Source organism: Sylvia atricapilla, chromosome 14 (genome assembly GCF_009819655.1).
Source record: "Sylvia atricapilla isolate bSylAtr1 chromosome 14, bSylAtr1.pri, whole genome shotgun sequence".
Taxonomy (NCBI): Eukaryota; Metazoa; Chordata; class Aves; order Passeriformes; family Sylviidae; genus Sylvia; species Sylvia atricapilla.
Genome location: NC_089153.1, coordinates 2457296 through 2481338, shown reverse-complemented (window position 1 = coordinate 2481338; position 24043 = coordinate 2457296). Strand labels below are relative to the sequence as shown.

The 24043-nt window shown below is 41.5% G+C and overlaps 1 protein-coding gene across 1 annotated transcript in view; it reads left to right on the top strand.

Moving 5' to 3' along the window:
• Positions 1-24043, top strand: part of LOC136367737 (protocadherin alpha-2-like) — a 90915-nt gene that overhangs the window by 52790 nt on the left and 14082 nt on the right. Inside the window, exons 2-3 of the mRNA XM_066329534.1 lie at positions 292-350; positions 2478-2566. Coding sequence (XP_066185631.1) covers positions 292-350; positions 2478-2566 — 148 coding nt within the window. The remainder of the gene's footprint in view (positions 1-291; positions 351-2477; positions 2567-24043) is intronic.

Below are 24043 nucleotides of genomic sequence, written 5' to 3'. Positions count from 1 at the left end.
CTATGCCCAAAAGGTTGATGAATGTATGAAATAACTTTCCACCAGTTTGCAGCATTAAATGTTGTTCCACAGAGATCATCTCTAGCTAAAGGGCTTGGCATGCAGACAAGTTAATTGCAGAGACACTCCCTGTGTGCCCATTTGAAACTTGAGATTTGTAGAAAGATTTGGCAATTCACAAAAATTGAGTATATCCATATAGGCTTTTCTGACAAAATTAGCCAGATGCAGATGCTTTTTAGCATGTTTTACTGACACTAACAGCATTGTCCTGGGCTTTTGTTTCTACAGCCAAAACACCCCAATCCGGACTGGCGCTACTCTGCATCCCTGAGGGCAGGAATGCAAAGGTATGTGTGGTGTTTCTCCCGAGAAGGGGAAATCTGTCTTTTTCCTCTGTGAAAAGGACAAAGTTTCTTCTGATGCCCTAGACTGATGATATCTGTGCTGAGGTGGAAAGCACCTGAGTTCTGCTGCTGTCACTTCCAATCACCACGTGCTACAGATTCAGTCTGACTTGCATCTTATGCTGTTATTGCACTGCTGTAGAGCTGTGCTGTTCTTTCTTTTTACCTCCTGCTTTTGTATCCGTTGACTGCCAAGGCTTAATTGTTCCAATTATTGAATCATTCAATTGTCATTATATACTTTTTGTTTATTTTAAAGCTCCCTGTAATCATTGGTGCTGATGTTTCAATAGGCAGTCTGCATTTCCATCTTCTTTTTCTCATTACCATGAAAGTAGCTGCTCCTGCAGCAGGTTTATTAACCACATGGTGCAATCAAGAAGATTAGTACAGTTGAAAGGACTTTTTGAAGATGTGAGATGGATTTTCAAAGAAGGAAAAGTGAGGGTTTTGTCCAAATCTCTTTAGACATCTTTGAAAATCTGCTGCCTAACACTGCAAGCAGTCTCTGCTATAATTTTCTACTCACCACACTTGAAAAAAAAGAATTATACTAAAATTGCATCTGCAGAGCCTAAATCAAACAGCATTTTTACTCTCCCTGAGCAGACTAGAAAATGAGTTCTGTGTTCAGGTGTAATCTGATGGTATTAGTAAGATTCCTGTACAGGTGTAGATGCAGTTATGAGGCTGCAGTCATTCCTAGTGGCATCACAAAGTGCAGGGTTGTATATGGGCTTCTCAAAATTGTAGGTGCAGTGGTGCTGTACCTTTATCCATTAGCCACAGGCCTGAATAGTCTTTATGAGATTGAAGTCCTAAATTCAGAGTCACACTGTGCTTCATGTGAGTGAGGACACAGAGTGACTCCCAACTGACTTTGAGATGCTGTGTGAAAAGGAATCTAAACCTCAAGGATCAAAAGCAAAGGAAGACAGAGCAAGCTTGACTTTAGGCCTACTGGGCAAGCTGATTTCTTTCTTTTATATTTCTGCTGTGACTTTCCATTTTTTTGTAATCCATAACGGCAAAATCAATGGACAGTCTGGGGAGCAGGATTCTGAAGAAGGAATTCTGCCTACCTGAGCGCCTTATCTGCTGGTCCTGAGTCAGGCATGCTCTTGTGGATCCCCATTCCTATCTATACAAAGTACAAGATCTTATCTGAAGCTACTTGAACAATTAATGAAAAGTAAGAGCTTATTTTAATCCCACAAGACTAATGGGGCCTTTCTGGGGAATTGTACATGTTCCTCTGCTCTCTCACATCAGCAGCCTCTGTCCTTACCTGAAATCTCAGGTTCTGAGCCTGTCTGCCTTGCCCAGTTGGATGGTTTACATAAAATGCTGATTTTTCATAAAACTTGTAGAATTTTTGTGCCTTTGATGTCTGCCACCTTTGGATGAAACTTGTCCTTAAGTTCAGCTGGAAGTGTGAAAGGGGGTGTGAGGCCAATGTGCAGAGACAGGGACACAGTCACGGAATCCTGTTTCCCTTAAGGAACAGCATACAAATATCATGTTTAGTTTCGTATTTTAAAATAGCAGATTTTTTCTTTTCCTTCCATTTAAGGTGCAAACTGGTGTTTTTGATGCTGGATTCTCATGATGTGGTACTGTTAAATTTGCTGTATTTGTTTTTGCATTTGAGAAAATGCATTTCTCTTCCTGAATTCCTCACTTGAAATGTGCAGTAACCCAGAAAGGTGGGATTTGTTAAAATGACATAATGACAGAAGCTCAGAGCTAAGTTAACCAACTTTTTAAACATTTCCCCAATGTTGCTACATCCTAATAGCAAAAATGTGTCCCTTCCTTATTAGTGACTCCCAGCCAATGAGAGCAAAGTGTCCTGCAGGTGTGTTTGTTTTATAACTCACAAATGAGTTTTAGTAAATAATCAAAAGTATTTTTTGCAAGTCAAAACAGCTGCTTCTTGTGCACTGCTGTAGGAGTGGCTGCACAGTGACAAATAGTTCTGAACTTTGAAGAGTAGCAGGAAAGGGAAATGCTGTGAAGTCCAGAGCAGAAGGGAACTGTATAATCCAACTGTGATATTTGCTTACCCAGTGCTGTGCATATGGAGGAGGCAGGAGTCCTGCGTGGAGGACCAGCAGGGCCTGAGCAGCAGTGGCCAACAGTCTCCAGTGCTACAGCAGGTAAGGGTGTGAAAATCCAGAATATTTGTAAAGAACTGATGTTAATTGCGTTAGTTAACCTCCTAATGCTGCTATTTACTTTTTCCTCTGTTTTATATCTCTGAGTGAAGACCCTCAGATGAGCTCAGCTGGTCAGAGCATGGTGCTAATAACCCCAAGGCTGTGGGTTCAGTCCCTGTAGGAGATATGAGCCATTCACTTAAAACTTGGACTTGATGATCCTTGAGGGTCCCTTCCAACTCAGAACATTCTGTGATCTGGATATAAAGTTCTTGTAAATCGATCTGTTGGATCTAAATAGAGTGGAACAATAAAGCATAAAATACATATTTTTCTTTACTCAGTCTCAGATGGGCACTGGAGATAAGAGTCCCTGATTCCAGCTTTCACCCTGCTTTTGGAAGTTACTGGTTTGTGTAATGGAATAATGGAAGAATGGTTCAGTTCTGATGTGTGTATTCAGGTGTGTGCATTCCAGAGCTGGTTTGCCCTCCATTTCAAAAGAACAGTGAAACTGGGGTAGGAGCTTATCAGTTTTCCCTTTGTTGTTTTTACAAAGCCAGTAAGTCTCTTTGAATGTCTCTTCTCATTTTACTTTTCTGTGGTGAAATCAGACCTAAATTTTTGCTAGCTATTTTCATTCACTAACACATGATTATGGAAAACAAAAGATTATTTATTTGTCAAAATAATGACAAAAAGCATGGTTTAGAATGTAGCTTAATTTACTCTGTCACTGACAACTTCACAGCAGTCAATAAGAATTGGCAGAAGTTTTTCACAGAGTTTAAGGGGGGAAAATCACCTGGATGTTTTACAGTGTAGACAAAAAATATTCTCGATTTTGATTTTGGAGTAATAATAATATAAAGACGTTGAGGAGTATTCAGTCACTGTTCTCAGCCTGGAAGCTGTAAACTCAGTGGATGTCCTGTGCAGGGGGATGAGCCCTGTATGGCAGTTCTGTGAGCACTGTCAGTCAGGAATTCAAATGAGGAGTGATGCTCATGTCACAGAGGCACCTCAAATGCTGGGAAATGGGAAGCAGCAAAAATTATAATTAGTTCATTTAATCTTTTTTGGTTCAAACCTTTCTTTCTGTTTAAATGGGATTTTCACCTGGGTAAAGGGCTGAGGAACAACCTGAGGATTTGCAATCGCGGTTACAACATCCACAAATTGACGGTGCCCAGCAAAACCTGCACTGGTGTTCCAGAAGTGCTGTTTGCAGAAATAGATTTGGAAATTAATGTAATATATAATGGAGCCCTAGGCTATGATCACCTGGGGTTTGTGTGCCCTTCCTCCTGCTGCAGGCCTTGCAGGAAGACACAGCCTTTGCAGAATACGAGGGGGGTGTGACTGTTGAGCTTGCATTTGAAAATGTCACAAGAACACTCTAACCTTTGCAAGGGCTCCTCTCAGGCTTTTGGCTGTGCTGATCATCCTTGACTGAGCGCTCAGTGTATTGTCTCATACCCAGTTCAGTATGGATACAAACATTCTCCCAGATGTCTCCTTGCTGGTACTGCCGATTTCCAAGCACCTGAATGTAAGTGCAAGGGTACAATGGTTCTGCCATCTGAGGAGGTCCAGTGGGCATTTGGGTCCCAGAGCCCTGTACCACTATCTGGAGTCCTGACTGCTATTCTATTTTGGGTCTTATCATTTTAGACCTCCTTTGGGAACCTGAACATCTCTTCCTTTGAGCAGCCAGTATATTGTATAGTTATATAGCAAGAGCCAGTAACCCTTGGCTCTTATTGCTGCTTCCTTCCACAACCTGTGAGGCACTTGTTGAATAAATGCATCCCAACACAAAGAAGATTATTTTGTTTTGTCTTTGTCCATTCTCAAGGGATTAGTGACCCTTATATTACATTAATTAGACCTTTTTTCTTTTTTTGTGATTGGTTTCAGGTAATATTGTTCTCCTCTCTTTGTAACCAAAGGCTTTGTATGTCTCTGATCCTTAACAGCAAGCAGGTGTTTCATGGAGAAATCTCAGGATTAATGGCTGTGTTAGCTTCTGTAGCCTCAGTACACCACATATTTAGCAAATTACTACCACTGCTTTAGAATCCTGCCCATAGTTTCCCAGAGATATCTCTTTCAGTGCTTCTTTCCTTTTTTTGGTTTAGGTTCAAGACCTGTAATAGCAAGTCAAGTGTTAAATCAGTGAATCCTTTATTCCTAATATATAGCTGAACTCGAACATCATCACATGTTTTTCAGCATATATGTGTTGCCCAAGCAAAACCTGGTCCTTATTTGGCTGAAAGTATTCCTGTTGGCTTTATTGAATATTTCATCCATGCAAGGAACAGTGAATCTGGATGTGGCATTTTTAAAATTGTGTTTGCATCTTCTTAGGCACCAGTCCAACCAATTGTAGGTTTGCAGTTGGGAAACTTCTGGGTGAGGTGGGACAAGAGGGTTCAAAGTCCCTCTGGCTTTGAGTTTAGCTCTCTGGGACATCTTTTTAGTCCCCCACCTGCTATATAGTGAGATCAGGGAATGAAGACAGATTTCTGGTTTCTGCTCTGTGACCTTTGGCAGTTTTGGCAATTCCATCAGACTTTAGATGACAACTAACCTGAGTGAACTCTGGTTTTTGATAACTAACTCAGAATAAATGGAGCTTGACTAGCAAAACAATGGTGAGAGCTCATAACAGAAACTAAGATGAACAGAAATTTTGCTGGAGACATAAAACACTGACAATTTCTGAATAAATCAGGCTTATGAATAATTCAGAGCTTAGAGTTAGTAGGCATTAGACAAATCTATGTGTATTTCTCTGTGCTGCTGGTTCCAATCTACAAAACAGAACTGGTGTAATGCAAATGCTTCACAAAAGCAGTCTAAAAATGCTTTCATAGCACATGTAAGGCTCAGGAGAACAATAAGGATTTGTGATGAAAAACAGTCGTGAGAAATTTCAAATCCTGTATTCAATGTAGACTATATATGTGTGCAGTAAATGAGGCACTGGGCCACACACCACATGTAGAGAGGGGAAAATAAAAGACTTCCATTCAGATAGCTCTGTAAAAGATGAAAGGATCTCATGATAAAATCTGCATCTGAAATTTGTGTGTAGGTGAAGCTGTGGGTGAAATACTGGCATCTCTGAAGTCCATGTCAAATAGCTCATGGACTTTCAGGAAATTAGGATTTCAGTGTCTACCCTTATAAATATACACAAGGGACTGAATTAAGGTTTCTGGGCAAATGCCATCCTAAAATACACTAATTTTGTACTTCTGGTTTTGCTGTGGTAACACTCCTCTAAATATATCTGCTATTTCTTTTCCTTTTCTCAGGGAATTAGCTGGGGAGGAGAATTGGTAGTGCTGGTTTCTAAAGCTCCAGCAGGTCCATGTCCTCCCTGTGCTGGGGCCCCAGAGTTGGATACAGTGCAATTATTTTAACAGAGCCTGTCTGCACTCCCTGGGCTCTCCCAAGGACAGAAGGACACCAGACAGACCAACATGGACTGGTTGGGGGCACTGCAGGAAGAAATTCCTCCCTGTGAGGGTGGGGAGGCCCTGGCACAGGGTGCCCAGAGAAGCTGTGGCTGCCCCTGGATCCCTGGAAGTGTCCAAGGCCAGGTTGGATGGGGCTTGGAGCAGCCTGGGACAGTGGGAGGTGTCCCATGGCAGGGGGTGGAACAAGATGATAAATAAGGTCTGTTTATACAAAGCTCTTAGCATCTCATCACCCCAAATCCGAATCTTTCATCATTTGTCCTCTGAAATTTGTGTCTCACAAGTTTCCTGGTTTTATTCCAGTTTTCCTGCTGTTTCTTACTTCCTGCCTGTGACCTTCTCACACGTGCCATGCTAGCTAGGGATATTCCTTGTCCACATACTCCTAGACTGCCCTGGGTTTATGCTGGGAACTACAGTTCCTCTGGAATAAATTTATATTGCTCTCAGAGGAAGGTTCCTGCTGCAATCACCTGGAATGCAGACAGGCTCCACTGATGGGGTATGATATGCAGAATAAATTATGACTTCAGAAAACTAAATGTGAAGCAACTGTATATATGTCAAATAAGCAAAATTTCCTGAAAAGTAAAGTCAGTCTTCCCTATGAGTTTTGTACTCCTGGTTTGGGGTCGGGTAAACAGAATGACTGTGGGAAAACTGAAGAAAGGACAGGGAGTTTTGTCTGGATTTTACGAAAATGTCCAAATGCCTTGATAGGGAAAGAAATCATTAAAATAATCCACTGTTAGTTGTGGCATTCCCAGTTCTCTGTTTCACAGACTGATTTGCATGTCAAGCAAATAAATCCAACCTGAATGAAAATATTAGATCTGAAAATGATACTTAATTCCAATGAAACTGTGAGAAGGGCCCAGATGAGATACAGCATGATAATGCAAGGAGAAGAGATCTGAGCAGAGAAACCTAAGGGCATGAGAAGGGAGACCAGTAAAAATCTTGTATGGAAAGGTGAGCACAGAGGATCTGGTATAGAGAAACAATTGGAAGAGATGCTGGAAGGTCTACAGGAGGCAGAGAGCCGTGGGAATGGCACAGTGTTGATTTTTAAGTGACTACTGAGCACAGGTCACTGGAAAGAAGATTGGCACCCTGGGGTTGGGCAATAGATTGTGATGAGGGGCACAAAAGCTGCCCTGCAGTTGTTCTTTTCATGGAACAACCATTTGACATTGCATCTTGGAGTCCCTGCAGCATCAGCACAGAAGGAATGGAAAGTGTGAGGGGGAGTTGACTCTCACTATTAGAGCAGACACTGGTCCTGAAATCAGGCAGGCATTACAGGAGAGGCTCACAGGGCCCCACAGTACTGTCACAAAGCTCTTGGCCACTGAATTAGTCTTCTTAAAATCCAGTCTGAAGGGAAAGAGCCCAAGAAAAATAACTCAGAGAGTGATGAGACCTAAGTTGCAACGTTTTTCATATGATACAGCTTTACACTGTGGCTGTAAGCAGAGGACAATTTCTTCCTAAAATGTCAGTGACTTTCTATTCTCCTTCAAATGACCTTCCTCATCTACAGGAAAAGGGTGTGATTAAGACTCATCAAGCAGTCACTGCAAAGAACGTGCAGGTGCTGAAAGTGCTGCTTCTTTGAGACTGTTAAAGGTTAATTTACAAATAAAAGCACTGCTCTGGCTTAGGTTTAGCAGTTCGTTGATTAAAGCTATAAAAGATAATAATTAATTAGCAACCCAGAATACAAAACTGGGTTCTTGGTTTGTTGCAGAATGCTGCAGCTGTTTAAAATGGAAGGAGCTAGAAAATGCAGCTGTGAAAATCTACAAGCTCTCTGTATTTTTTTAATTGATAACCACTTTGCTGTGGAATTTTATTATTCCAACCTTCAAAACTAGAAATATATAGAAAGCCAAATATCAGCCATAAAATTAGTATCTTTAGTGGTCTCAGAAACACTGTGATAATATATGCAATATTTTAAAGAACAGAATAGGGGAAATACAGAGCAGCCTAGTTATTTATGTTTCTCATGAAAATTAGTCTTCAAATCAGTGATTTAATAAATTCCCCAAATAGACGTCCTGAGCAGTTCCTAAGAACTCATAGGAAAGTATCACAGAGATTTGGTTCACAGCCTCTTGAATCATAGAGAAAATCATGCCCTTAAAGCACACTGAAGTAATTATTTGAAGCTGCAGTATCTATCAGCTCAAGGCAGTCTGGGGAAGGAAATGATGCCAGCTTACTTGTGTGGATGCAGTGCAACGACCTAAACTGAAATAGAAATAATCTGCAAGGGCTATATAAGGCTAAATCCCTTTCTTGCATTTTACGTTTAGATTTCGGTCACTGAATCCTCAAGTCAATTCCAGCCAGTTGCTGAGACCTTCAGCATGATGTACAGTCTTCAGTTCTGCCCCTACCCACAGAACACTTTATTCCCAAGACATTCCCTGCATACCTCCTGCTTTTTGGCTTTCCACTTCTGTTTATTCCATTTTCACTCCTTTCTTGTTACCCATCTGGTTTGCCAAGTATGTACCTCTCTCTTTCTAATTTTTCTTGTTTTTTTCCTTCCATCTAATGACTTTGATCTCTTCCTGCTCATCTGTCCACTGTCTCCCCTCTGTATTGTTATTTCAGGAATGTTGAAATGTAGGTCACCAGCTTGGCCCCACATCACCTTTTCAATATTTCATACTGAACTAAGAATTTTTCGGGGATAAATACTTCCTATTTTGACAGCCTGATGGAAGCTGGAGAGGACTGAGAATTCCAAATGCTACTTGGACTGAAGAAAAGCATTTTGAAATCAAAAGGACTTTTTCAAAAGAGCATGTCAAAAATACATATTTTTATGACAGATGCAGCTTGACATACTGAGCATTATTTTTTAAAAACTGATGACTCTTATGACCAGGAACTCATTTGCCTTACCCCATCCAAACTGTGGTAGAACCAGCACTTTTGGCTTTCCATATTGGAGCCAGAACTGGGTAAATTAATAGGTTAGTTTAGATTTCTGTTCAGCTGAGTGAGCAAAGAGAGGAGGGGATGATAGATGATATTATACAGAAACTGCAGTCATGACTTGGCAAAAGTTAAATTTACTTTCTGTTAATTTATTTTCCTTTTAGCTGCAAAACCCTCATGACTGACCTGAAATAGTGTTTGTGATCTTTATCAAAGGGGTCTATTATTTTTCAGCAGGGTGTACCAAGTAGATGAGATGACACGGATGAGAGATTTAATATCTTAGTCCTTGAAGGCTCAGAGTAAGGAAAAAAGAATAAGATTCATCAGAATTTGGAAAAGGCTAATGCTAGAAACTTCTAAATTGTGTGGTCTCTTTGACTTCATGTATTTGAAAAGGCTTTGTGTTAATTTTGACTGTCAAAGAGAGTGGTCTTGGAAGAGTTTATGTCTTCATCTACTACAGATAATTCTTGGTTTCTCCTGCTGCAAATATTTGTGAGAACAATTTCCCTTTCCCATTAGGCCCAGAATACATTCATGCATCTCATCATTTAGTCCAGCCCTTATGTATTTGCATCCTTCCATCTGGATCAGGACCATATCTGTCCCTGATGGGAACCAGTTGCTGAATTTTCCCAACTGGAGATCAATCCAGTTTGTGATTCCCACATGGGGGGATTGTTTCAATGCAGGTTTCTTAAAGGCAGGACTGATAGCTCCAGCTGAGATGTAAATAACCCAGGGGACCTGCAAAATTTCTAAAACCAGAAATGAAATAAGAATAAAGGGGGCAAAAGGCTAGAGGTTTTCTGTGCCTGAACAACATGAAGAAAGTCTTCTGAAACTGTAGGCAAAAGCTGCTGCAGCTCCAGACGTCATCATTTTAAAAACTGATACAGAGATTTTATGTAAGCAGTTTATCTGGATATAATTTCTATATTTAAGCACTGGGAGAAAGTTTAATAGCAATAACTCCTTGTTTACCTAATTCATCCTTTCCTGCAATAATTTTTTTGCCTCCTCAAAATGAAGGTTAAATTTGCACTTAGAAAATAAAATATTTCTCATAACAGCAAAAATATAAAAGGGGGAGGGGGAGCAAGTGTAACATTTGCCAGATGATGTGATTAGTTCTGAGACATCTGGTAGGAAATCATTTTATAAATATAATAAAGTCAGATTTTCAAATCTAGGCAACTTTTTCACTGTCTGTTGCTTTAGGCACACAGTTCTTTGTGATCTTCATAACAATACCAGTGAGTTTGCCTTGTCTGCCTACTGGTAATATTTTGTAGGTACACAGAAGACATGGACTTTGATTCCTGTCTTTATTATTTTCTCAGCAGTTTCAATAAATAAATAGAAAAAAATCACTCTCTTGCCAGTGTACTACCTTGGGTTGTGATCTTGTCAGAACTTATAAACTAAACAAGTGTTTATCTGGTCAGTACTTCAGGGAATTGATGGTAATCAAATTGTTTCCACTTGAGGTTACAGCCGCTTCATTTTTTCCCTGTTATGCCTTGCTTTTGTGTGCATGGTTTGGGGGTTGTTTTCTATCTCTTTCTCTACTGCTGTGGGCTTTTTTTTTTCTGTTTAGATTTTTTTAAAAGAAAATATACTCAAGTAAATGTTTAAATAACCTATGGTATTTGTGATCCCAGATGAAGTTTAACCCTGTTATCTCTTGCAATACACAATTCACCCTATCGGATAGAAAATAGATGGATAAAATAAGGATGTTTCTAAATAATCCTAAGAAATTCTGATCTGGAATGTATTTATACTGTGAGTGGTGGAAGAAGAAAAGAGGTTGAGGGAGCCCAGACCTCTCTGTGATATTGAATCTTCTCTTAATGGATGTCTGCCTGTGTGCAGCACTTTGCTGTACACAAGGGTCATAAATGTATTTTTCATGTGTTTATTTTTGTAACCAGGCATTGCTTCAGCGTCTGTTGTTAATGTTGCAGTGTGGCAGTGCCTCTCAGGTCAGATGGTGCTGCACAAAGCCCACACAAACAGCAAAAGACAAGCCTTGCCTTAAGGAACTTGCCACTGACATGAGCAGGGCAGACAAAGTCTGGGAACACAAGGGAAAAGACATGTTCATTATCCTGGTTTAAAAAGAGGAAAACCAGGGAAATTAGAATGACTCTTATCGCAGAGTGCTCTGTGAGGATGTTGATCAGCATCCACCTGGCCCAAAATGCTCTCACTGCAGCAGGAGTGAGTGAAGGATAACAGCATGGGAAAACACAGACTGTTTTGGGGCTCTCCTTCCCTGCTCCTGCTGAGCCACGCAGAGTCCATTAGGTCAGGACTCCCAGAACACTGTGCAGTAATTGCAGGAAAGTCCTGTTTCCCTGCAGTGCTCACAGGCCCTTTGCCTCTGAAGTCTGACCTTTAGCAGCTCCCAAGCCCTGCTTTTAAAGAGGCAAGCAGAGCCTGCTTCCTGCTCCTCTGGGCCATTGCAGGCAGACTTTCTACAAGAGCACAGTGTCAGGACAAGGGGAATGGCTGCACAATGACACAGGAGGCTTAGCTTAGATACTAGGAAGAAATTCTTTTTTTTGAGGCTGGTGGGGCACTGGCACAAGTTGCCCAGGGAAATTATGAATCCCCATCCTTGGGAGTGTTCAAGGCCAGGTTGGCAGGAGCACGGAGCACCCTGAGATAGGGGAAGGTGACCGTGGCCATGACAGGAGGTTTGAAACTGGATGATCTTTAGGGTCTCTTCCAACCCAAGCCATTCCATGATTCTGTAATGATGTTCCTCTTTTGTGAACCTCTCTGATCTCTTGACTGTACCCTGGTTTTGTTGAGACTCCAGAACAGAAGAGGGCTGCACAAGGCAGAGAAAGCAATATGTGCATGTTTTTCCAGCACACATTCTGGCTATTTATGTATCCTCGACCTAGAGGTGCTGATTTTACTTCAAGAGCTAAACCCTGAAATCATTTGGTCATTACTTGTGTGCACAGGGAGGGTGTAATGAGAGATGGGGAAGCCACACAAAGGCTTCCCCTTCATTATGGGGATTTAATTCTCAGAAAATCAAGGCTCTGGCTGTGGAGGAAATGAATCTGAATGCAGCTTCTCTGCTCTTGTCTTATATAATTACAGTCAGCCATCCCTAAAAGCATCCCCTCTTAGCATGCACACGCAACTAGCAAAATAAATGGGTTATTAGGAAGAAAAAAAAAAAAAAAAGCCGTGCCAGAAACCCTTTGTGGTCTTGTGGAAATTGTTCCAATGTGTTTATGATGAGAAAAAGTGTGCTGCTTCTATTTGCACAGGTGGATCAAACAGGTTCAGGGAGCACAAAGGAGGCTTGGTGAAGCCTGGATGTCCCCAGTCAGCGTGCAATGCTGGGGTCAGATACCAAGAGGCGACCAGAATAAACCAGTTAACAGCAGCAGCTCACCCCACAACAAAGCTGTGGAGACTGGAGCTAGAACAGAACTGACCGAGAGCGGTTTGAATATAGTGAAATTAAATTTTTTTATATTTTTACTGAATTGGTTACTAGGAACGGGAGAGGTGCTTCCAAAGAATGAGGGTGTGGAGTGACAGGACAAGGGGGATTGGCTTCAGACTTAAAGAGAGTAGGTTTAGGTTGGCTGTTAAGATGAAATGCTTCACTGTGAGCATGGTGAGGTACTAAGATGAGCTGCCCAGAGAAGCTGTGGCTGTCCCATCCCTGGAAGTGCTCCAGACCAGGCTGGATGGGGCTTGGAGCAACCTGGCACAGTGGAAGGTGTCCCTCCCCATGGCAGGGGGTGGGACTGGCTGAGCTTTAAGGTCCATTCCCCCCTAAGCCTTTCTACAATTTGCTGTTTATATCCCAGTTTTGTCTCATGCCTGCCTTGCATGGCTTCTTCTCGGGCTCTTCTGAAAAGGAGTTTTGAAAAAGCAAGATTTGTTTCCTGACAAGTAAATCCTGTGCCAGTGGATCACAGACTCTCCTGTGGTGTGTGTGCTATGCTGAAGCACGGCGTGAGCTGGGGTTTGAGGGGCTGCAGAGGGAGTTCAAACTCCATTTCCAGGTCAGACCTCAGGTGTATAATACTGAAGCACAGAAAGCAGGCTGCTGTCCTGGCTGGGAGTGGCACTAATTAGATCCCTAATTGTGCAGCTAATCTCCTTAGGCTCACTCAGACAATTAAGGGCAAGAGAGGTCCTCTGCCCTTCCCTCTCTGCATTTGTCCCTGTGATTACTTGAGCTGGCCAAGGGATTTAGCCTCAGGTTACTCCTTCTTATCCTGTAACCACACCTCCTTGGCCCACTGCCTGGGCCTTTGGGTAGCTTATTCTAGCTAAATTATTCAAACCTTGGGAAAAGGAACAGTTATTTCCAAGATGCAAGGTCTGATCTTCAAGTCATTTCAGCGGTTTTCTCATATGCAGATTTTTAATGCAATGAGAGGCACTTGAAAATCCAGAACACAGATTACCCTTAAAAACAATTGGGAAAGTCATAAGCCTTCTTTAGTTCCTTTGATTAAATTTTATTATAGTTTTGTTCCACATCATCACTTGAATGTGGTAGCCGAGTTTAAAGGAGAAATGTTGTAAGATAGAATAAAATGGAAGAAGTTTTGACCAAAGGCAGTGAGTGAAAAAAGGCAAAATAAACATCAAACATATTATCATAATACTGAAAAATGCAGAACAAACAATTCCTCCCCCCACTTTCCTTCAAACCCTGCATGTAGACCTTATAACTTCCCTTTTAAGAACCAAAATCCAAACGAGAATTTTCTTTACCAAGGAACACTATGCATTAAACACATTGCAGGATTTGAGGTCAAATGTACAAAGTACATTCTCCTCCCTCCTGCTTTCTGCTTTTCACTGTCTCCCGCTGCATTTGTGATCCAGTATGCTCCCAGCAGCAAGAGACTGTCATTTTAGTGGTAAATCATCTTGCACACCCATAGCTGTGCAAAGTGGTCACGATAAATAACTACAGCAGCTGAATTGTCCATACTGAACCATTTCAGACCGCTCCTGTTGTCACCTCTGACAACAGAAACGGGCGGATTCTCATGGTAACAACGTCCTTTCCAAATGCCTGGAGTCAAATGCCTTCAGTCACATACAGAGGATAAATTCTTCCAAAACCCCTGTGACTGCAGCATGTGTGGACTATCAGCAGGAGGAGTGGGCCAGCACCACGCTGCTGATTCGGTTTCCAGGTGATTTGTTCTCTTCAGTTACCATATATAATGTCATCTCTTCACGGGGAAAATTACCTGTTCTCAGTAGATTATTATCTTGCTGCAAACTTATGCTAAGTAGGTAGCAGAGTCTCCCACATGTGTAGCTGCAAAGCAAAGAATTAAAATAAATTAGTAACATTAGTGTCAGATTATCTGCTTCATTTATTCCCAGACTTCAGTTAGGAGAAATAAATCACCATGAGGAACATTAGTTTTTACTTTTAATTGCACTGATTTTCTGTGGAGCAAGAAAGGTGACAGAGTTTCTCCAAGAGCACAAATGCTCTGGGTCCCTGCCTTTTCCCCTCTGAAGAGTGCAGGTGCAGTTAGACAATAAAACTATTTTCAGCAGTGAAGTCTGGCGCCAGAACAAAGCACATTTCTCTTGGTCAACACTGTAAATCAGTGCATCCATCCTGGTGCACAGGCTTCCAAACTGCAGCTGAACCTATCCAGAAGACCTGTAAATGGAAAAGAGAACTGCTTTACTTCTGGGCTGACAGGCAAAGTAATTTGGTGATCTTAATTCAGTTCCCCACTGGCAACTTGCCACATCGCAGAAAACATTATCACAACTGAAGCTAATTGGCAGCCCCAGCAGGGAGGCCAGTGGGTCGTGCAGACTAAATCCGTGCAGGTCAGCTCCTGATCTTCTCTGAGGCATGTTGGCTAGACAGTGTGCATGGAGAGCTCGGAGCATTTCTGCCAGCTTCGGAGCTCTTCTCAGTGGAAAATAAATTCCCAGCCATAAATCCTGATGCTCCCAGTGTTTATTTCTTGGTGCATTTTTATGAATGTTCAAATGATATGCCAAATATAATTTTAAAAGCTCGGTGCTCATCAAGGTCTAGAGTTAACCTGGTTATTCTTGCTTGGTTTTTCTCCTTTTACCATTCACAGATAGCAAGTTTTTGTAACAGACATTGCAGAAACTGCATCTGGGTCCTTCATAGCTATGATGTGAGGTCAGCTCTAGCTTTGATCTTCTTTGATAATAGCTTCATTTTAATCTGCAGATTCTCCTTTCCATTTGTTCATTTCCCCTGACCAATTTGATTAAATACTAGTTTAAGAGCTCTTCATCATTTTTTCATGTGGAATAAAAAATCATCAGAGGATGGAATGTAGGTAAAAGTAAAACGTAGGTGTTACTGATCTACCAGTCAGCCTAAGATTGCACTTTACTTGTGCATTAAAGGAGAGAGGGAGGCAGTTAAGGATTCTTAAGTCTCTCTGTGAGAAGAGCTGAAGCAACCCTGTAACTGGTGCTCAGTATGAAACCACTGCTGAATTTGCCTTCGGAGTTGCTAGGAAACCAAAATACAAATCCCTAGTCTGTAAGGCACAGATATCATAAGCATGACAGATTTTTGCTGCTGTTCCTCTTTTTTTTCCTTCCTTGGTGGAGGATGGAGAGAATCTGCACAAACCAGTTTGGAGAAAACATTAGGAAGCTGATTTCTGTCCTGATGTCTGTAGTCCTACCTGCAAGTGATTTTAATTTCTAGAAAGAGCTATGTTTCAGCTTTAAGAAGAGCTTGCATACATTCCAGGGAGATTATGAATTAAATGAATGGCTTTATGTAGTTCCCTATCAGCTTTTACCTGTCTAGGTCTCTTCCTGGAAGTGTTCACGGGCAGGTTGGATGGGGCTTGGAGCAACCTGGTGTAGTGGAGATGTCCCTGCCCATGGCACGGGTCTGGAACAAGATATTTAAGGTCCTTTCTAATCCGGGCTATTGTATGAAATCTTGGTGGTTTTTTGTTTGCTATTTTCTTTTAGCTCCTGCCATATATTCCAGTCCTCTATCAAATCTCCTCTGACTATAGAATTAGCTGGTTCAGGGAATGGCTCTGCCTGGAGAGGCTTGTGTAGGCTCGATTTTCAACTCAATTAGCTGCTGCTGAGAACTCAAACTGGCACAAAAGGGGTGAGGGATACCATGGACTCAATGTGTGGAACTGCATGTTCAGAACAAAGGACTGTTGTGCTTGTGGAGAATCAGATTTGTGAAAACAAGGCAGAAAGAGGAAAAAAGGACTGATCTTGCTGTAGAGCTGATCAGAGCAGATGATGAAAAGCAAAGAAAGATAAGGACTTCCATTGTGAGTAAAACACAAACAATGAAAGAGACACAAACAGTGAAAGAGATACTATGTCTAAGAATAATAAAGTATTTGATAAAGGGGTTGAGAAGTATAGTAACCCCCTGAAAAATATTATTTCTCCTAAAATTTGTTGGTGTATTTATGAACTAGAATGTTGAATAGAAATCTGCTTGAAGAACATAAGACTGCATCATTCGATACAGCAAATTTAGAAATTACAGATGAAATGCAGATGGGTTACACCTATGCTATAACAAGTTAGACAAGTAAAAAACTAAAAATCAGGAAAAAAAAGATGAGATTTTGGTTGATCTTTAGTCTCCTGTGGTGTCAATGGTAGCATCCCACTTGGTCACACAAACTTGCAAATTCTGGTGGAGAGAAGGGATGTGCTACTTTTAATTAGTCATTTCCTTGAGCAAGTAATTAAAGAGGTCAGCTGAACTATGTTCACCAAGTTCCTTTTTCACTGTTTTGAGTAGTTTTATCATCACTACTGCAAATGCACCCAGACCCATGACTATAACTTTTGCCCTTTGCTGGGAAAGACCAGCAGTGATACTGGGTATGGAAAAATATTTACTCCAAGTCTGGATACAGCAGCCATAAAGCCATGCAGTCTTAAACAAACCAGGTACAAGGATCCACCTGGTAATGTGGAAATGCAGGATGAAGATGACACCCATGGCAGGATTTTGCAGACCCAGACTGCCCCAGGAGATATCCTCACCACAAAGAGCTGCCAGGCATTCAGCTGCCATCTGGGCAGCCTGATCGATGACCAATTCCATTTCAGATGGATTGTGCTGCCAGCTGCAATATGATCAGCAATGCTGATGAGGAGAACGTGACCCAATGATGTATTCAGGTTTGATGGCTGGTGGGCACGTGGAGGCTGTGGGGAAGAAACCCACCAACCATGAGACTGTTATTTGGAATTTATCCCAGTAGGCAGAGTCACTCTTGCATGTGGCTGCAGTGTTGCCTGAGCATATTCTAAAGAGAGAAGGGAGAACTCCTTTGTGTTTTTCCTCCCATTCCCACACTCTCCAAGAATGTTTCTAGGAGCAAGCTGAAGTCAAAACAGAGTTTGACAGTTTCCTCTGTTCATGAAATGCAATAGCCATCAGATGCAGTAATACCACTACAGAAAGAACAGAGTGTGAAGAAGGGGAAGTGTTATCTTCATTACAATTGGAAAACAAATCCACAACTAAATAATTCTTTTAAAATTTGTGGGTAAGCTGAGAATCATCATTGGCAATCCACTGATAAAAATGTCATCTATTTCCACAATCTGAGGACAAAGTGACCTGCCCGAGGCAGTATTTCCTGACTGTGGTGCCAGGACTCTGTTCTGTCACACAGAACTCTCTGTCTGTTTTTGCCTCAGCTTTTAGGAGGCATTTCTGGGAGTAAGTATTTAAGGGCATTAGGGCTTGAAAAAAATGTATTGATATATGCAGACAATAGAGGAACTAGACATCTAAATAGCACCCAGTGTCACTGAATTACCATTTATTTGGAAAGATCCAAGCCCAGAGAGAAATCCTCATATCATACCCTAGAAGTGGGTGTAGGGGGTACGTAGCCAACTGGAGTCCTGGAAATGAGGGGAAATCTTCCATGAGTATTTATCCAGTGCTTTCCATGGAAAGTGAGGCTGCTCAAGGAAGTGATTGTTCTCTTCTTATGTGGGCTGACCAGTTGTTATCTTACCTGTACCTGCTCCTGTTAAAAACCAAAAATGCTGAAGTTGTGGTGAGGAGACTCTTAATTGGAGACCCAAATTTTTGAATTTAAGTTTTAACTCAATCACTCAATGTAGTTGATGTCTTTCCAAAATGATAAGCAGTGCCTAGAAAGCCAAAGATATTTTTTTTCCAAACATTTCATCAGTCTTTGATACTACTGCTTGGGATTTAGGTAATATGCTGATGGATTGTGGCTAAAGTGGGCAAGATTGCATTGGGTTCTACTGTTGAGATACAGCCTGGGAGTTGGAGAAAACAGTAATTAAATATTTGCTCTGCCATTCTGAGTTAATGGCAATAACCTTTCCTTTGAGCTGTGCAAAGCATTATACTTGAGAAAATCCTTGAGAAGTAATTATTACCAACCCCATGCACAGAGCTCAGTAGTTAAAGATCATCTAACTTTAAAAAAATTAAACTTCTTATTTGTTCTTTTTACATCATTACAGTTGTGTTTATTTCTTTTTCCTTCCCCCCCTTGCCCCAGCTTTTTCTAAAGCCGTAGAGATTATACATTTGATTTTGTTTAATTCTGTGATTATGTAATGCTGGAGCAGCTTTTGAGCCTTCAAAAACTCTAGCAGCCATCATGTAGCATGCACAAAATGAGAGAACTGGGCATTTTGCACTTCAGAGTAATTACTGCTAAAAAGTGGAGCTGTGTTAATTCTGTGGTATTAATTTTTGTGAACATTCTGTGACTTTTGGGAGCCAAACTACTCACATCCTGTGTTACATTAATAGTTAAGGTCAGCTCAGATACTCAGTGTATTACTCTTGGAACTGGCAGATAACTGTTCTTGTGGAGCAGAGCTTGCTTTCTGCTCTGCCATATGCTGAGCTTTTGGCTTTCTGGTCTGTATACAAGGTCCTACTTTCCCAGGGGAACTGAGGGGACAGAAGATGATTTTGGTTTCAATGGCCTTTATCTGATTTGCAAAGTGGCAGCTGTTGCAGGGGCTTTTTTCCCCTACAGAAGATGTGATCTGAGACTGTGCAATTCTCATGGCAAATATGACAAATATAAAACATGAGTTAAGGTAAGTGGAATATTTGGCCGTTGAGGTCAATTTAATGTTTGTAGAAGGGAGCAAATTGTTGCACCTGGCAGTGAGGTCTCCTTTTTGCTACACTGAAGAGGTGCTGGGCAGAAATCCCACCTCCTTTGCAGACCTCTTTCATCTGTGACCTGGAAGAATCCAGGCTAGCAGTCAATAGCTAATTCTTATTTAGGTGTTAATAGATCTTTCTTTCTCTGCTGAGGTTGGTACCACCACTTGACAGAGAATTGTCACTTCATAACACGTGTGCTGGGAGAAATAAGGGGCAGCAATGTCTGGAATCTGGAAGTTAAAACTTCCAAATCATGCTAATAACTGAAGTTTTTGAAATACAGACAGTGTCACACATCTGGGTTTTCAGAATAACTCCAGCACACCTTTATGCTGAGACAACAATTTGAATGTACAAACAGAGTTTCCAGATGAGAATGTCACTGCCTAATCGAGAGAAACATATTCAGGTCAAGTGCCAGATAGAGTTATGCAGGATAACAGTGTTGGTCCACACAGCCTTTAGGGAAGCTGCATAATCCTGAAATACTGAAAAAGAATCCAGAATCTGGTGCACAGCTTTGAAGGAAGCCATCGGAAGATATTTTTCTGTCTTGCAGACCATGATTATTGATTACGCAGTTCTGTGATTCTCAGACACAAACTCTTCATTGACTGGAATTAGATTTATGAAGGCAGTTGCTTTCTCTGCAGCATGTTCTGTTTGTCACAGATGCCTGGGTAAGGGAAAGCACCTGTTATTAAATGCATTATGGTGTAGAGAACAGGATGGATAAACAGACCATGAAATTGTGTTGGGTCAGTCCTATGCTGCCAATCCCAAACATTCAAAGCTTAAGCCTCAAGTTTGCTTTCTGGTGTGTTAACAGCCAAAATTCGCTTTTTTAAAGGTTTGAGGTTTCTTTATTCCCATGTGAAACCTGAGATTCTCACAAAACTGCTGATACTTTTAAAATAAAGTGACCTGTCAAGGTTGAATGGGTATGACATGATTCCACGTTGCAAAGACTGGAGACACTAAAATCCCACATGGAATTTTCCACCCCACATGGGGAGAAAAAACTACATGAGAGAATCCAGGCTGTAATTTATGCTCCTTCATTATTTAATTGTGTTTAAAATACAACAGCCACGAGGGAACAAGCTTGATTCCTTTCTCTGTTTGTTAGACTATGGCAGTGCCACCTGCTCAGCATTTTTCTATCTTAATGTAGCTTTTCTTACTGAGCCCAAAGCAGAATTACCTGGAGGAGCAGCAGAGAACCTGCAGAGCTTTGTGATAGAGTGAGGATTAGGAGTCAGGAAATGGGTGATTCACTCTGGCTTCTGAAGACAGGCATGAAATCAAAGCTGAGGGCAGGAGTGGGAGGGATATTTGGGAGGAGTATGAACTGATTCCTAAAGTTATTTTTAGAGGGGGAAGAGTGGGTTTTGCATGAAGAAAGCTCTGTAGGCTTGGATGCAGTTGCAGACATATTTGTACAAACAGGAGAGTTTGGGTGAAAGGAGAAACAGAAAATTCCTACTATGTCCATGGATTAATTAGTTTATCTGAGCTTCCTCAGTGAGGGTGAAGCCACCCCACTTAGCACCACTTGGTGTATTTTGATGAAAGTCTGAGGCCCTGAAGAGAGCAGCTGAGCAATTAACACAATATTCTCAGTAGTTGCAAACAGTTGTTTTGTTGTCATATTGTTGGCTTTCCCTCTCACTTCTTTTTTTAAGTTGTGTTTATATCTCTCAAAAAATATGTGGCAAGAAAAAGCTCTGATCCCTGCAAAAAAAAAAAAGAGAGTAAAGCCATCATAATTAATTTTTGTCAACTGATTCTCTCCCATACTAAAACCTGTATGGCTCATATCACTAGAAGCATAGAGTCACAGAATGGTTTGGGTTGGAAAGGACATTAAAGCTCATCCAGTTCCAAACCCCCTGCCATGGGCAGGGACACCTCCCACTGTCCCAGGCTGCTCCAAGCCCCATCCAGCCTGGCCTTGGACACTTCCAGGGATCCAGGGGCAGCCACAGCTTCTCTGGGCACCCTGTGCCAGAGCCCCCTCACAGGGAGGGATTTCTCCTGTAACCTAATTTTTCTGTATTTCAGTTTTAAACCATTCCCTCTTGTCCTATCACTACAGTTCCTAATGAAGGGTCTCTCTCTGGTATTTGCTCTTAAGCCTAAATATTTGTCCTCTCTCCAGGTATTGTCCCTTCCTGAAGACCGACACTTTAAGCAATTGGCAGATCTGCTCAAGCACAGAGATAAAAATCTGTTTGCCTGTTCACTGAGTTGTTTCACTTGAGATGCAAATTGGATGATTGCTGAGGCAAAAATGGTCCATAGCTGCTTGTGGAAGATCTGCAGGCATGATTATCTTGTTTTTGCAAGAGGAGGTATTAAATATTCGTGCTAGTTTCAGGAGCTATGCACACATGTTTTTGAATATGAAATTGTGTGCCTCCCTGGTGAGTCGAATGAACCAGATCAACCAGAGCATTTCAAAGCATCCTTTTGCTGTCTCTCCTCCTCGGCACAGAGAATATCTGCTTTGACTGCACTTCCTCGAGCCTCGAAGCCGCTGCAGAAATTCCAGCCACTGAGCAGCTGCGTGTATGCTTGAATGAAGTGTGTGCTATTCCATGTGTCAGCAGGAAGGGATATAAATAGAGCTTTTTCCTCCTTGTTGTCATGGTCTGTGTTTCCGCTGGCTACCCCAAGCCATTTCTTCTTCAAGTCTGGTGGAAGGGGAATACATTTAAGTGATGTTTGGTGCTGCAGTTGTGGATCATAGAGAGCATATGAAGCAATTTGAGGGTTGCAGCCATTTACACCTAGAGCTTAGTGGGGCAAGGCACATCAGGATTAATGAATGGCAGCTCTTGCTGTCCAGGGAACTGGCATTTGGCATTGGAAGTTGCTTTTTCTTGTTGTTTTGTTGCTATTCCCTTCCCTTTCCAGTGAGGGAATATATTGAAATAGCTGGAAAAAAAAATCCCTTTTTATGGAACTGTCAGATTGCACAGTGTGAGGAAGAAGCATTTTTGACTTTGCACTCCCCTTCTGACACATGCTCCTTGGTCTCACACCTTTGCAGTGAAGAGTTGCCAACTCAGACATCAAAGCTGAAACCTGATTCCCCAGTCCAAAAAAGGGAAGGAGCCACTGGAGAGGGTCCAGTGGAGGCCACAAAGATGATGAGGGGTCTGGAGCATCACTTTGATAAGGAGAGACTGCAGAAGCTGGGCCTGTTTAGTCTGGAGAAGACTGAGAGGGGATCTCATTAATGCATATAGATATCTCTGAGCGGTGTCAGAGGATGGTGCCAGTGACAGGACAAGGAGCAATGGCCATAAACTAAAACACAAGAAGTTCCAGCTTAACATGAGGAAGAACTTAATAACCTTAAGGTGGCAGAAGAGTGGAACAGGCTGCTCATGAAGGTCAGGGAGTCTCACTCTCTGGAGACATTCCAACTCCACCTGGGCACATTCCTGTGTCACGAGCTCCAGGTGTCCCTGCCTTGGCAGGGAGGTTGAGGTGGATGGTCTCCAGGGGTCCCTTCCAATCCTAAAAACCTCTGTGACAGCACCCACACAGCTACTTCCAGTTACAGGGTTGATAATGTAGGAAGCCCTTTCCTCCATCACATCACCTGGTTGTGGTGGGACTGGAAAGGTGCTGGGAAAGTAGACTCTGATGTGTGACATTTAGAAGTCAGTCACCACCTCAAGAATTGCAGACTCCAAACAAATTACCTAGTTTTGTAGTAACCTGGACACATATAATACACACAGGATATACACAATATACACAATACACACAATACAACAGGAAAATGAAACTGTTAAGTTTAATTCAGTGTTAAAATAGTTTTAAAATACTCTACAGGTGGATTCCACCAGATGGCAAATTAAAATTCCTTTTGAAGTGAAGATTTAAGAAGCAATAACATCACCTTTTAGCCTTTATGAAAACTAAGATCTTTTAAATGTTTCTATTCTTTGACAGCTTGTCCTAGTTACCTGAGCATATGACACATTTCCTGGAAGGAAAATAACTATGCTATCAATCCAGATACAGTCTGTCCTGATTTTTTCCCCCTGCCTATTCATTTAAAGGGATCACAAATAAAAGAAAAATTCTCCAATTTAACCAGGGTGGGATTTTTTCCTAAGTCAGCCTCCATTAAGCAATGATGTGGAAACAAAGTTAATTTCCCTTTCTTTGCTCTCAGATACCCATTGCAATTGATGCGTGATAATTAATTTCCCAGATTTGATCTTCCTGTTTGTATCAAGCCAGTTCTTCCATTTTTAATAGTTCCTTCAGAAAAGTGAAATGGCAGGAATATTAAATAAATAAGTTTTGGATGTTTTACTACAACTCTTTGAGCCTTTCTTGACAGACAGTTCATTAACGAATGAGCAGAGTATAATGTAAAGCATCATTTTATGTGGCAGGACAAGTCTGAGCCATTTCTCCAATTGTTCCATTGAGAGAACAATTCTTGGCTTAAAGCGTGACTGGGGATATAAAACTAAAATCAAAATATTGAAATACAAAGCATATAATTTACTAACTCTTACACTGGGATTATGAGTGGCCTATTCTGAAATGGTTCTAGTGATGAAGTGAGATAGCTCTACCCACTTTTTGTGTGTTAGACTTCAAAGAGCCTCCCAGAATTAATACTCACCATCTGATGAATATTTAAGAAGGTGTAGTCTAAGAGAAAAGTCACAAAGGCAGCTGCAGCTGTTAAAGTGCCTTTTGCAAAATCCATTTCGAGCAACTGCCAAATTTGATCTTAGCTTTACTTAGGTAAATGTACCTTAATATTCCCTAGCTGTGTATCACCCCCCCTCAAGT